General features: G+C 53.4%; 1 protein-coding gene across 1 annotated transcript in view; it reads left to right on the top strand.

Moving 5' to 3' along the window:
• Positions 1-3,365: 3,365 nt before the first annotated feature.
• Positions 3,366-12,185, top strand: part of traf7 (TNF receptor-associated factor 7) — a 31,528-nt gene continuing 22,708 nt past the window's right edge. The window contains 9 exon segments of the mRNA XM_055941401.1: positions 3,366-3,417; positions 4,482-4,573; positions 4,932-5,048; positions 5,453-5,545; positions 5,800-5,833; positions 8,351-8,651; positions 9,802-9,936; positions 10,857-10,952; positions 11,391-12,183. Of these exon segments, the coding sequence (XP_055797376.1) occupies positions 3,366-3,417; positions 4,482-4,573; positions 4,932-5,048; positions 5,453-5,545; positions 5,800-5,833; positions 8,351-8,651; positions 9,802-9,936; positions 10,857-10,952; positions 11,391-12,183 (1,713 nt within the window).

Raw genomic sequence — 12,185 nt, 5'->3', positions numbered from 1 at the left:
ATTCCACCTAGTCCGCTCCAGTCATTACCACGAGCCCATCCTCCCCAATTAAGGTGCCATCAACCACCTGGACACCATGTATTAGATACCGTTCCACCTAGTCCACTCCAGTCGTTACCACGAGCCCATCCTCCCCAATTAAGGTGCCACCAACCTCCTGTGGTATGGACACATTTAAATGTAGTTGTAGATGCATGAAGTGTTCTGGAATTCCATGAGCTGAACTCTAAAGCCAAATATTTTGTTTTATAACTAAACCAAGATAGACCACAGCCTGTCGTTTCAAATGTGAACAAATTAGATATGGTGGGCAGAGCCAAGCAGGAGCTAGCGAGATCCTATTGGCGCCTTCTAGACTTTATTTACATATTTATTTTTGGCGAACGCCTACTCTGAAATGCGCGTGTGCAATAACTAAATTTGCCTTTAGCTACAGCCTTTGCACGCTTTCTAAACAACACCATTTTTTGGAGACTTTGGCAAAAAGGGTAAAGTCTACAAAAAAACTTAATCCACTGTGTTCGTAACAGATTGTAGTTTTGAGAAAATAAAAACTGTATTGAGATCAAATGTTTAATCGATGAATACGTTTGCAGAATATCGGCCAAAATCCATCACTTCTCCCACTGCCAGACACTGGGCTTCCTCTCACTACCATATTTGGTAGTGAGTGGAAAACGCCAACCGGATGCTTCACATTTATAAATCCGATGAAATCTGTCTCATTGTTCAATCTGTGCTAAAAGCTGCATGATGAACTGTCAAGTATTCTCAACACGGGCATATGGGTATTGTAGTCCGTTTGGTTACTCTGAGCCGTATGAAATAGGGGGCACGTTGTTCGAGAGCGTCAACACGACTGCAGGCGACTTGCCTAATCTACAAATCACTTTACATCAAAAAAATAACACTCATTATTATTTGTAGATCAGTCAGTCAAAAAATATCATACCCATGATACCTTGCGGTCTTTGACTGTATCGAAAATGGTCGAAGGACTTCCGCTTCTCCTACTGCTTGTTGTTTGAGGCGAGAGAGAGGAAAAGGACCATTTCAACTGCACAGTTTTTACGATTTAACAGAATGGTAAGGTCACTCACGAACTGTGATTATGTTAAATGTGCCATATCATTGGTAACAGCATAGTTTTATATATATATCTCCGTTTCTTGCAGTGTAAGCTATCATTTAACGCCACACACATTCCGACAGCTGTAACGTTATTTCAACAGCTGGATTCTAGCTAGTTTTTTATCATCCAGCTAGCCAACTCTTCAGGGATGGATTCATTATGGAAACAGTTTACCGTTTTTTAAGAACAAAAAAACGTAAGCAAACATAACGAAACGGGGATGGACCTACCTGAATCTGTCCCAATAGATTATCCCGTTTTGGAGAAAAACGGTTTCTGTTTACAAAAACGTTGTGCAACAAGAATCGGTGAAATGATTAAACCCATGATAGCAGTGATTGCTAATTTAACTAGTCTGTTTATGTATGATAGCTAGCTTAGTCTCTACAGCTAAAGCTAGCAAGCTAACCAGCTGGAGGACTAGTCTGTTTCGGTATGATGGCTAGCTAAGTCTCTACAGCTAAAGCTAGCAAGCTGAAGGACTAGTCTGTCTCGATATGATAGCTAGCTAAGTCTCTACAGCTAAAGCTAGCAAGCTAACCAGCTGGAGGACTAGTCTGTTTCGGTATGATGGCTAGCTAAGTCTCTACAGCTAAAGCTAGCAAGCTAACCAGCTGGAGGACTAGTCTGTCTCGATATGATAGCTAGCTAAGTCTCTACAGCTAAAGCTAGCAAGCTAACCAGCTGAAGAACTAGTCTGTTTCGTGTGATGATGGATGGCAGACTCGCTGTAACGTTACAATTATTGGCATATGTCGAACTGTTTTTGCTGCACTGGATCTAGCTAGCTATTTTGGTGATAATTTCCTAGCTAGCTTACACATCATCATTGACCATTTGCATTTTATGCTGGCAAGCCATGTAGATAACGTTAGCTAGCAGATGGTACGTTTAACGTTAGCTACCTAACTATCAGTATGTGAATCGATTTGGCCCAGTGCCCAGGAGTGCGTTAACATTAGTTCGGTATGCCCCTTTATGTCTCTCTCTCTCTTTCTGCCTCTCTCTTTCTGTCTGCCTCTCTCTCTCTCTCTTTCTGTCTCTCTCTCTCTTTCTGTCTCTCTCTCTCTTTCTGTCTCTCTCTCTCTTTCTGTCTCTCTCTCTCTCTCTCTCTCTCTCTTTCTGTCTCTCTGTCTCTTTCTGTCTCTCTCTCTCTCTTTCTGTCTCTCTCTCTCTCTCTTTCTGTCTCTCTCTCTCTCTCTCTTTCTCTCTCTCTTTCTGTCTCTCTCTTTCTGTCTCTCTCTGTCTGTCTGTCTCTCTCTCTTTCTGCCTCTCTCTCTTTCTGCCTCTCTCTCTCTCTCTCTCTCTCTCTCTCTCTCTCTCTCTCTCTCTCTTTCTGCCTCTCTCTCTCTCTTTCTGCCTCTGTCTCTCTCTCTCTCTTTCTGCCTCTCTCTCTCTGACAGGGGGGGTGGGACCACTCACGTATTCCCGACGATTAGTATTTCCAGGCATTTGTTATTGGCTGATTCAGTATGACCATGTGAGGTGACTGTCTGCATGCCTTTCTGTTTACATCATGAGTTTGGAGAGGAACAGATGACAAGAGAAACACTGCTCTGGTCTCTGTAGACTTGGTCCTCTTGTTACATATTTATTATCTCATCAGGACTACATGGCGAGAGAAACACTGCTCTAGTCTCTGTAGACTTGGTCCTCTTGTTACATATTTATTATCTCATCAGGACTACATGGTGAGAGACACTGCTCTGGTCTCTGTAGACTTGATCCTCTTGTTACATATTTATTATCTCAGCAGGACTACATGGCGAGAGAAACACTGCTCTGGTCTCTGTAGACTTGGTCCTCTTGTTACATATTTATTATCTCATCAGGACTACATGGAAAGAGGGAGGAGTATTGGGGTTTGTGCAGAAGTCTGTTTTTCCACTGGCCAGGAAGGCGTTGTTATGTAGTCCTGTGTAGCGAGCACTGAGTTGTAGATCATTGATAGATTGCAGACCTGTCACCGATCTTATTTGAAGTGATCAAGAGTAATCCTGTCCATGTCCCCTCTGTGGGTTCCCCTGTTCTCCTGTACCTCTGACCTCCTGTACCTCTGACCTCCTGTACCTCTCCCCCCCCCCCCACAGGCTGTAGAGGCTGTGTCCAGTGTGTGAGCAGCAGTGAGTGGCCTCTACACCAGCACCTCCAGAGCAGCAGCCTGCCACCCAGCTAGACATCTCAACCCCCCCAGCCAGACCCCCCCCCCCCAGCGGGGTGAGCGCCTACCATCATGGAGGCCTCCTTCGGCCCCACCTTCTCAGCCGTGGTTCCTGGAGCTAAAAGTGAGTCCACCTCAGGAAAACCTCTGTCGCTCAGGATAAGGAATCATGTCAGCTGATATCCATTCTACTGGCAACATCCTGGAAGTGTAGCCTCACTGACTAAGCCCTAGGTGTGTCAGACATAGAAATATATAATCTAGATTCTATGGTGTCAGTTTAACCTCACTGACTCATCCCTAGGTATATCAGACATAGAAGTATATAATCTAGATTCTATGGTGTCAGTTTAACATCACTGACTCATCCCTAGGTGTGTCAGACATAGAAATATATAATCTAGATTCTATGGTGTCAGTTTAACATCACTGACTCATCCCTAGGTGTGTCAGACATAGAAATATATAATCTAGATTCTATGGTGTCAGTTTAACCTCACTGACTCAGCCCTAGGTATATCAGACATAGAAATATATAATCTAGATTCTGTGGTGTCAGTTTAACCTCACTGACTCAGCCCTAGGTATATCAGACATAGAACTATATAATCTAGATTCTGTGGTGTCAGTTTAACCTCACTGACTAAGCCCTAGGTGTGTCAGACATATAACTATATAATCTAGTTTCTATGGTGTCAGTTTAACCTCACTGACTAAGCCCTAGGTATATCAGACATAGACATATATAATCTAGATTCTATGGTGTCAGTTTAACCTCACTGACTCAGCCCTAGGTGTGTCAGACATAGAAATATATAATCTAGATTCTATATTGGCAGCGATTATTGTGGTAACTTCCTAGTGAGTAATGCTAGCTAGCTATATACTAACTACTCTATATGCTAGCTAGCTATATGCTAACTACTCTATATGCTAGCTAGCTATATGCTAACTACTCTATATGCTAGCTAGCTATATGCTAACTACTCTATATGCTAGCTAGCTATATGCTAACTACTCTATATGCTAGCTAGCTATATGCTAACTACATATTAACCCCAGACTCTCTTCCTCCACTCCGCGTTCAGCTGAGTTTAAGGTCACCATGGTAACTGAATGGTACCTAAAATATGGTTCAACTGTAAGGTAACTAAGGGTGACCCCAGACTCTCTCTCTCTCTGTTCCAGCGGAAGCTTCCGGTACCTACAAGCAGCACCGTCGTACCCCCTCCTCCTCCAGTACCCTCACATACTCACCACGAGATGACGAGGATGGCATGGTACACACACACACACACACACACACACACACACACACACACACACACACACACACACACACACACACACACACACACACACACACACACACACACTGATTTACAGATGTCTGAGTCAGTACTGGTACCCTGTGTATATAGCCTAGTTATCATTACTCAGTACTGGTACCCTGTGTATATAACCTAGTTATCATTACTCAGTACTGGTACCCCGTGTATATAACCTAGTTATCATTATCACGTCCTGTCTGTCTGTGTCTCTGTCTCTGTCTGTCTCTGTCTCTCTCTCTGTCTGTCTGTCTCTCTCTGTCTCTGTCTGTCTGTCTCTGTCTCTCTCTGTCTCTCTCCGTCCCCCCAGCTCCCCATCAGCACCCCGAGGCGTTCTGACTCTGCCATCTCGGTGCGTTCCCTCCTGTCTGAGTCCAACATGTCTCTCCGCTCAACCTTCTCTCTTCACGAGGACGACGACGACACGGTACGTCTACACTAATGATCCGTCGATGCTAAAGATGCTAACAATTCTTCAACATTAAATATGCTAAAGCGATGCTATCGATGCCCCAGTGCTATCGATGCTAACGCTACCCCGGTGCTATCGATGCTAACGCTACCCCGGTGCTATCGATGCTAACGCTGCCCCGGTGCTATCGATGCTAACGCTGCCCCAGTGCTATCGATGCTAACGCTGCCCCAGTGCTATCGATGCTAACGCTGCCCCAGTGCTATCGATGCTAACGCTGCCCCAGTGCTATCGATGCTAACGCTGCCCCAGTGCTATCGATGCTAACGCTACCCCAGTGCTATCGATGCTAACGCTACCCCAGTGCTAACGATGCTGGTGATACCTGAATGCTAACCATGCTAACGATGTGTGTGTAGGAGCCCCTGGTGTTTGCAGAGCAGCCGTCAGTGAAGCTGTGTTGTCAACTCTGCTGCAGCGTCTTCAAAGATCCTGTCATCACCACCTGTGGGGTGAGATAACCCCCTCCTCTCACTTCCTCACCCCTCCTCTCACTTCCTCACCCTCTCCTCACCCGTTTGTCCTCACCTCTCCTCACCCCTCCTCTCCTCTCCCCTTTGTCCTCCTCACCCCTCTCCTCACCCCTGTTTGTCCTCCTCACCCCTCCTCTCCTCACCCCTGTTTGTCCTCCTCACCCCTCCTCTCCTCACCCCTGTTTGTACACCTCACCCCTCCCTCATTGACCTCTGTCTGTCTCTCCCTCCAGCACACCTTCTGCAGACGATGTGCCTTGGCCTCCGGTAGGGGACTTTACCTACCTACACTGTTGGTTAAATAGTTAACCCTTTCCAGCATCACATATATAATGTCAAAGCAAATAGTTGTTACATATGTTTGTATCTCTCTCTATTTCCATCTCCCCCCTCTCTTTCTCCTGCTCTCTCATCCTCCCTCTCTCCCCCCTCATTCTCCCTCTCTCCCCTCCTCCCTCTCTCCCCCCTCATTCTCCCTCTCTCCCCTCCTCCACTTCCCCCCTCATTCTCCCTCTCTCCACTCCTCCACTTCCCCCCTCATTCTCCCTCTCTCCCCTCCTCCACTTCCCCCCTCATTCTCCCTCTCTCCACTCCTCCACTTCCCCCCTCATTCTCCCTCTCTCCACTCCTCCACTTCCCCCCTCATTCTCCCTCTCTCCACTCCTCCACTTCCCCCCTCATTCTCCCTCTCTCCACTCCTCCACTTCCCCCCTCATCTCCCTCTCTCCACTCCTCCACTTCCCCCCTCATTCTCCCTCTCTCCACTCCTCCACTTCCCCCCTCATTCTCCCTCTCTCCACTCCTCCACTTCCCCCCTCATTCTCCCTCTCTCCACTCCTCCACTTCCCCCCTCATTCTCCCTCTCTCCACTCCTCCACTTCCCCCCTCATTCTCCCTCTCTCCTCTCCTCCCTCTCTCCCCTCTCTCCCCTCTCTCCTCTCTCCCCTCTCTCCCCTCTCTCCCCTCTCTCCCCTCTCTCCCCTCCTCCCTCTCTCCCCTCTCTCCTCTCTCCCCTCTCTCCTCCCTCTCTCCCCTCTCTCCTCCCTCTCCCCCCTCTCTCCCTCTCCCCCTCCTCCCTCTCTCCCCTCCTCCCTCTCTCCCCTCCCCCCTCTCTCCCCCTCTCTCCTCCCTCTCTCCCCTCTCTCCTCCCTCTCTCCCCTCCTCCCTCCTCCCCCCTCCTCCCCTCTCTCCCACCTCCTCCCCTCTCTCCCCTCCTCCCTCTCTCCCCTCTCTCCCCTCCTCCCTCTCTCCCCTCCTCCCTCTCTCCCCTCCCCCCTCTCTCCACTCTCTCCTCCCTCTCTCCCCCTCTCCTCCCTCTCCCCCCCTCTCTCCCTCTCTCCCCTCTCTCCTCCCTCTCTCCCCTCCCCCCTCTCTCCCCTCTCTCCTCCCTCTCTCCCCTCTCCCTCCTCTCCCCTCCTCCCTCTCTCCCCTCCTCCCTCTCTCCCCTCTCTCCCCTCCTCCCTCTCTCCCCTCCTCCCTCTCTCCCCTCCCCCCCTCTCTCCCCTCTCTCCTCCCTCTCTCCCCTCTCTCCTCCCTCTCTCCCCTCTCTCCTCCCTCTCCCCCCTCTCTCCCTCTCTCCCCTCCTCCCTCTCTCCCCTCCCCCCTCTCTCCTCTCCTCCACTTCCCCCTCATTCTCCCTCTCTCCACTCCTCCACTTCCCCCCTCATTCTCCCTCTCTCCACTCCTCCACTTCCCCCCTCATTCTCCCTCTCTCCACTCCTCCACTTCCCCCCTCATTCTCCCTCTCTCCACTCCTCCACTTCCCCCCTCATTCTCCCTCTCTCCACTCCTCCCTCTCTCCCCTCATTCTCCCTCTCTCCTCTCCTCCCTCTCTCCCCTCATTCTCCCTCTCTCCTCTCCTCCCTCTCTCCCCTCTCTCCCCTCTCTCCCCTCTCCCCTCTCTCCCCTCTCTCCCCTCCTCCCTCTCTCCCCTCTCTCCTCTCTCCCCTCTCTCCTCCCTCTCTCCCCTCTCTCCTCCCTCTCCCCCCTCTCTCCCTCTCTCCCCTCCTCCCTCTCTCCCCTCCTCCCTCTCTCCCCTCCCCCCTCTCTCCCCTCTCTCCTCCCTCTCTCCCCTCTCTCCTCCCTCTCTCCCCTCCTCCCTCTCTCCCCTCCTCCCTCTCTCCCCTCCTCCCTCTCTCCCCTCTCTCCCCTCCTCCCTCTCTCCCCTCCTCCCTCTCTCCCCTCCCCCCTCTCTCCACTCTCTCCTCCCTCTCTCCCCTCTCTCCTCCCTCTCCCCCCTCTCTCCCTCTCTCCCCTCCTCCCTCTCTCCCCTCCCCCCTCTCTCCCCTCTCCTCCCTCTCTCCCCTCTCTCCTCCCTCTCTCCCCTCTCTCCTCCCTCTCCCCTCTCTCCTCCCTCTCTCCCCTCCTCCCTCTCTCCCCTCCTCCCTCTCTCCCCTCTCTCCCCTCCTCCCTCTCTCCCCTCCTCCCTCTCTCCCCTCCCCCCTCTCTCCCCTCTCTCCTCCCTCTCTCCCCTCTCTCCTCCCTCTCTCCCCCTCTCTCCTCCCTCTCCCCCCTCTCTCCCTCTCTCCCCTCCTCCCTCTCTCCCCTCCCCCCTCTCTCCTCTCCTCCCTCTCTCCCCTCTCTCCTCCCTCTCTCCCCTCCTCCCTCTCTCCCCTCCCCCCTCTCTCCCCTCTCTCCTCCCTCTCTCCCCTCTCTCCTCCCTCTCTCCCCTCTCTCCTCCCTCTCTCCCCCTCATTCTCCCTCTCTCCCCTCTCTCCCCTCCTCTCCTCCCTCTCTCCCCTCCCCCCTCCTCCCTCTCCCCCCTCCCCCCCTCCCCTCCTCTAGATAAGTGTCCGGTGGACACGGCTAAGATGACGGTGGTGGTGAACAACATAGCGGTAGCAGAACAGATAGGGGAGCTCTTTATCCACTGTAAATACGGCTGCCGTCTCTTAAACACCAGCCCCACTTCTCCTAACGGGGCCGGTGGAGGGGCTTCCCCTAACGGGGCCGGTGGAGGGGCTTCTCCTAACGGGGCCGGTGCTACTGCTGGTAGGGGTGAAGGGACACCTAAGATGGGAGTGTCTGGGAGCTTTGAGGTGGATCCAATGGGCTGTCCTTTTACCATCAAGCTCACCACACGCAAGTAAGGGTTTTCAAATGGCAAAACATTTTTGAAATGTTACTTTTGATTGTTATTGTGCTGTTGTGATTTATTTTAAAGGATAGTTCACTCTAAAAATCAAAAGTTTGTCAGTTGTTGTCAGGCGTCAATAAGGTGTCGGGGGGCCTGATGCGGAGGCGAGCCTGTAGGGGGCCCTTTGCCGGTTAGACGTCGGAGGGAACGGTCCCTTTGCCGGTTAGACGTCGGAGGGAACGGTCCCTTTGCCGGTTAGACGTCGGAGGGAACGGTCCCTTTGCCGGTTAGACGTCGGAGGGAACGGTCCCTTTGCCGGTTAGACGTCGGAGGGAACGGTCCCTTTGCCGGTTAGACGTCGGAGGGAACGGTCCCTTTGCCGGTTAGACGTCGGAGAGGGAACGGTCCCTTTGCCGGTTAGACGTCGGAGAGGGAACGGTCCCTTTGCCGGTTAGACGTCGGAGAGGGAACGGTCCCTTTGCCGGTTAGACGTCGGAGAGGGAACGGTCCCTTTGCCGGTTAGACGTCGGAGAGGGAACGGTCCCTTTGCCGGTTAGACGTCGGAGAGGGAACGGTCCCTTTGCCGGTTAGACGTCGGAGAGGGAACGGTCCCTTTGCCGGTTAGACGTCGGAGAGGGAACGGTCCCTTTGCCGGTTAGACGTCGGAGAGGGAACGGTCCCTTTGCCGGTTAGACGTCGGAGAGGGAACGGTCCCTTTGCCGGTTAGACGTCGGAGAGGGAACGGTCCCTTTGCCGGTTAGACGTCGGAGAGGGAACGGTCCCTTTGCCGGTTAGACGTCGGAGAGGGAACGGTCCCTTTGCCGGTTAGACGTCGGAGAGGGAACGGTCCCTTTGCCGGTTAGACGTCGGAGAGGGAACGGTCCCTTTGCCGGTTAGACGTCGGAGAGGGAACGGTCCCTTTGCCGGTTAGACGTCGGAGAGGGAACGGTCCCTTTGCCGGTTAGACGTCGGAGAGGGAACGGTCCCTTTGCCGGTTAGACGTCGGAGAGGGAACGGTCCCTTTGCCGGTTAGACGTCGGAGAGGGAACGGTCCCTTTGCCGGTTAGACGTCGGAGAGGGAACGGTCCCTTTGCCGGTTAGACGTCGGAGAGGGAACGGTCCCTTTTGCTGTGACCTGACGTTGACCTCTGACCTGTAGGGAGCACGAGGTGAGCTGTGACTACCGTCCAGTGCGCTGTCCCAACAACCCCTCCTGCCCTCCTCTACTCACCATGAACCTGGAGGGACACCTTAAGGAATGTGAACACATCAAGTGCCCTCACTCCAAATACGGGTAGGTCGCTCTCTCACACACATACACACCAGGGTTTCCGTTAGGAACAGTATTGAGTCAGTCACGTTGTCCCCTCTGGTGTCCTCTTCCTCCCAGAACAGTATTGAGTCAGTCACGTTGTCCCCTCTGGTGTCCCAGCTCTTCCTCCCAGAACAGCATTGAGTCGGTCACGTTGTCCCCTCTGGTGTCCTCTTCCTCCCAGAACAGTATTGAGTCAGTCACGTTGTCCCCTCTGGTGTCCCAGCTCTTCCTCCCAGAACAGTATTGAGTCAGTCACGTTGTCCCCTCTGGTGTCTCAGCTCTTCCTCCCAGAACAGTATTGAGTCAGTCACGTTGTCCCCTCTGGTTTCCCAGCTCTTCCTCCCATAACAGCATTGAGTCAGTCACTTTGTCCCCTCTGGTGTCCTAGCTCTTCCTCCCAGAACAGCATTGAGTCAGTCACGTTGTCCCCTCTGGTGTCCTAGCTCTTCCTCCCAGAACAGCATTGAGTCAGTCACGTTGTCCCCTCTGGTGTCCTAGCTCTTCCTCCCATAACAGCATTGAGTCAGTCACTTTGTCCCCTCTGGTGTCCTAGCTCTTCCTCCCAGAACAGCATTGAGTCAGTCACGTTGTCCCCTCTGGTGTCCTAGCTCTTCCTCCCAGAACAGCATTGAGTCAGTCACGTTGTCCCCTCTGGTGTCCTAGCTCTTCCTCCCAGAACAGCATTGAGTCGGTCACGTTGTCCCCTCTGGTGTCTCAGCTCTTCCTCCCAGAACAGCATTGAGTCAGTCACGTTGTCCCCTCTGGTGTCCCAGCTCTTCCTCCCAGAACAGTATTGAGTCAGTCACGTTGTCCCCTCTGGTGTCCTCTTCCTCCCAGAACAGCTCTTCGTCCTAGGAATCATGTCTGATCCCCTTCCTGACCCCCCCTCTTCTCCTCAGCTGTACGTTTATAGGTAACCAGGATACGTATTCCACCCATCTGGACCTGTGTAAGTTTGAAGGCCTGAAGGAGTTCCTGCAGCAGACAGATGACAGGTACGACCCCCCCTCCCTCTCTCCCTCTCTATAGACCTGCTGTTAGGCTACAATGACCCCAATGTCTAGATGTTATATAGTTTACTGTGATGGTGACCCCCCCCCCCCCCCCCCCCCCCCCCCCCCTCTCTCTCTCTCTATAGACCTGCTGTTAGGCTACAATGACCCCAATGTCTAGATGTTATATAGTTTACTGTGATGGTGACCCCCCCCCCCCCCCCCCCCCCCCCCTCTCTCTCTCTCTATAGACCTGCTGTTAGGCTACAATGAACCCAACGTCTAGATGTTATATAGTTTACTGTGATGGTGACCCCCCCCCCCCCCCCCCCCCCCCCTCTCTCTCTATAGACCTGCTGTTAGGCTACAATGACCCCAACGTCTAGATGTTATATAGTTTACTGTGATGGTGACCCCCCCCCCCCCTCTCTCCCCTGATAGGTTCCATGAGATGCAGGTGACCCTGTCTCAGAAGGACCAGGACATTGCCTTCCTGAGGTCCATGTGAGGGAAACTGTCTGAGAAACTAGACCAGCTGGAGAAGAACCTGGAACTGAAGTTTGGTATGACTGAAGGGGAAGGGGTGTACGGGTTACCGGGTGTGTGGCGTACGGGGTACCGGGTGTGTGGCGTACGGGGTACCGGGTGTGTGGCGTACGGGGTACCGGGTGTGTGGCGTACGGGGTACCGGGTGTGTGGCGTACGGGGTACCGGGTGTGTGGCGTACGGGGTACCGGGTGTGTGGCGTACGGGGGTACGCGGGTGTTGTGGCGTACGGGTCGGGTACCGGGTGTGGGGGCGTACGGGAGTGTGGGGGGCGTATGGGATACAGGATGCAGGGCGTACGGGATGCAGGGCGTACGGGATACGGGATGCGGGGCGTACGGGATACGGGATGCGGGGCGTACGGGGATGCGGGATGCGGGGCGTACGGGATGCAGGGCGTACGGGATACGGGATGCAGGGCGTACGGGATGCGGGATGCGGGGCGTGCGGGATGCGGGGCGTGCGGGATGCGGGGCGTACGGGATGCGGGAGTCAGGGTGTACTGGATGCGGGATGCAGGGCGTACGGGGATGCAGGGCGTACGGGATGCGGGGCGTACGGGATGCGGGATGCAGGGCGTACGGGATGCGGGGCGTACGGGATGCGGGATGCAGGGCGTACGGGATGCGGGATGCAGGGCGTACGGGATGCGGGATGCAGGGCGTACGGGATGCGGGATGCAGGGCGCGT

The sequence above is a fragment of the Salvelinus fontinalis genome, chromosome 2 (genome assembly GCF_029448725.1).
Source record: "Salvelinus fontinalis isolate EN_2023a chromosome 2, ASM2944872v1, whole genome shotgun sequence".
Classification (NCBI taxonomy): Eukaryota; Metazoa; Chordata; class Actinopteri; order Salmoniformes; family Salmonidae; genus Salvelinus; species Salvelinus fontinalis.
This window is presented reverse-complemented; position numbering and strand designations above follow the sequence as displayed.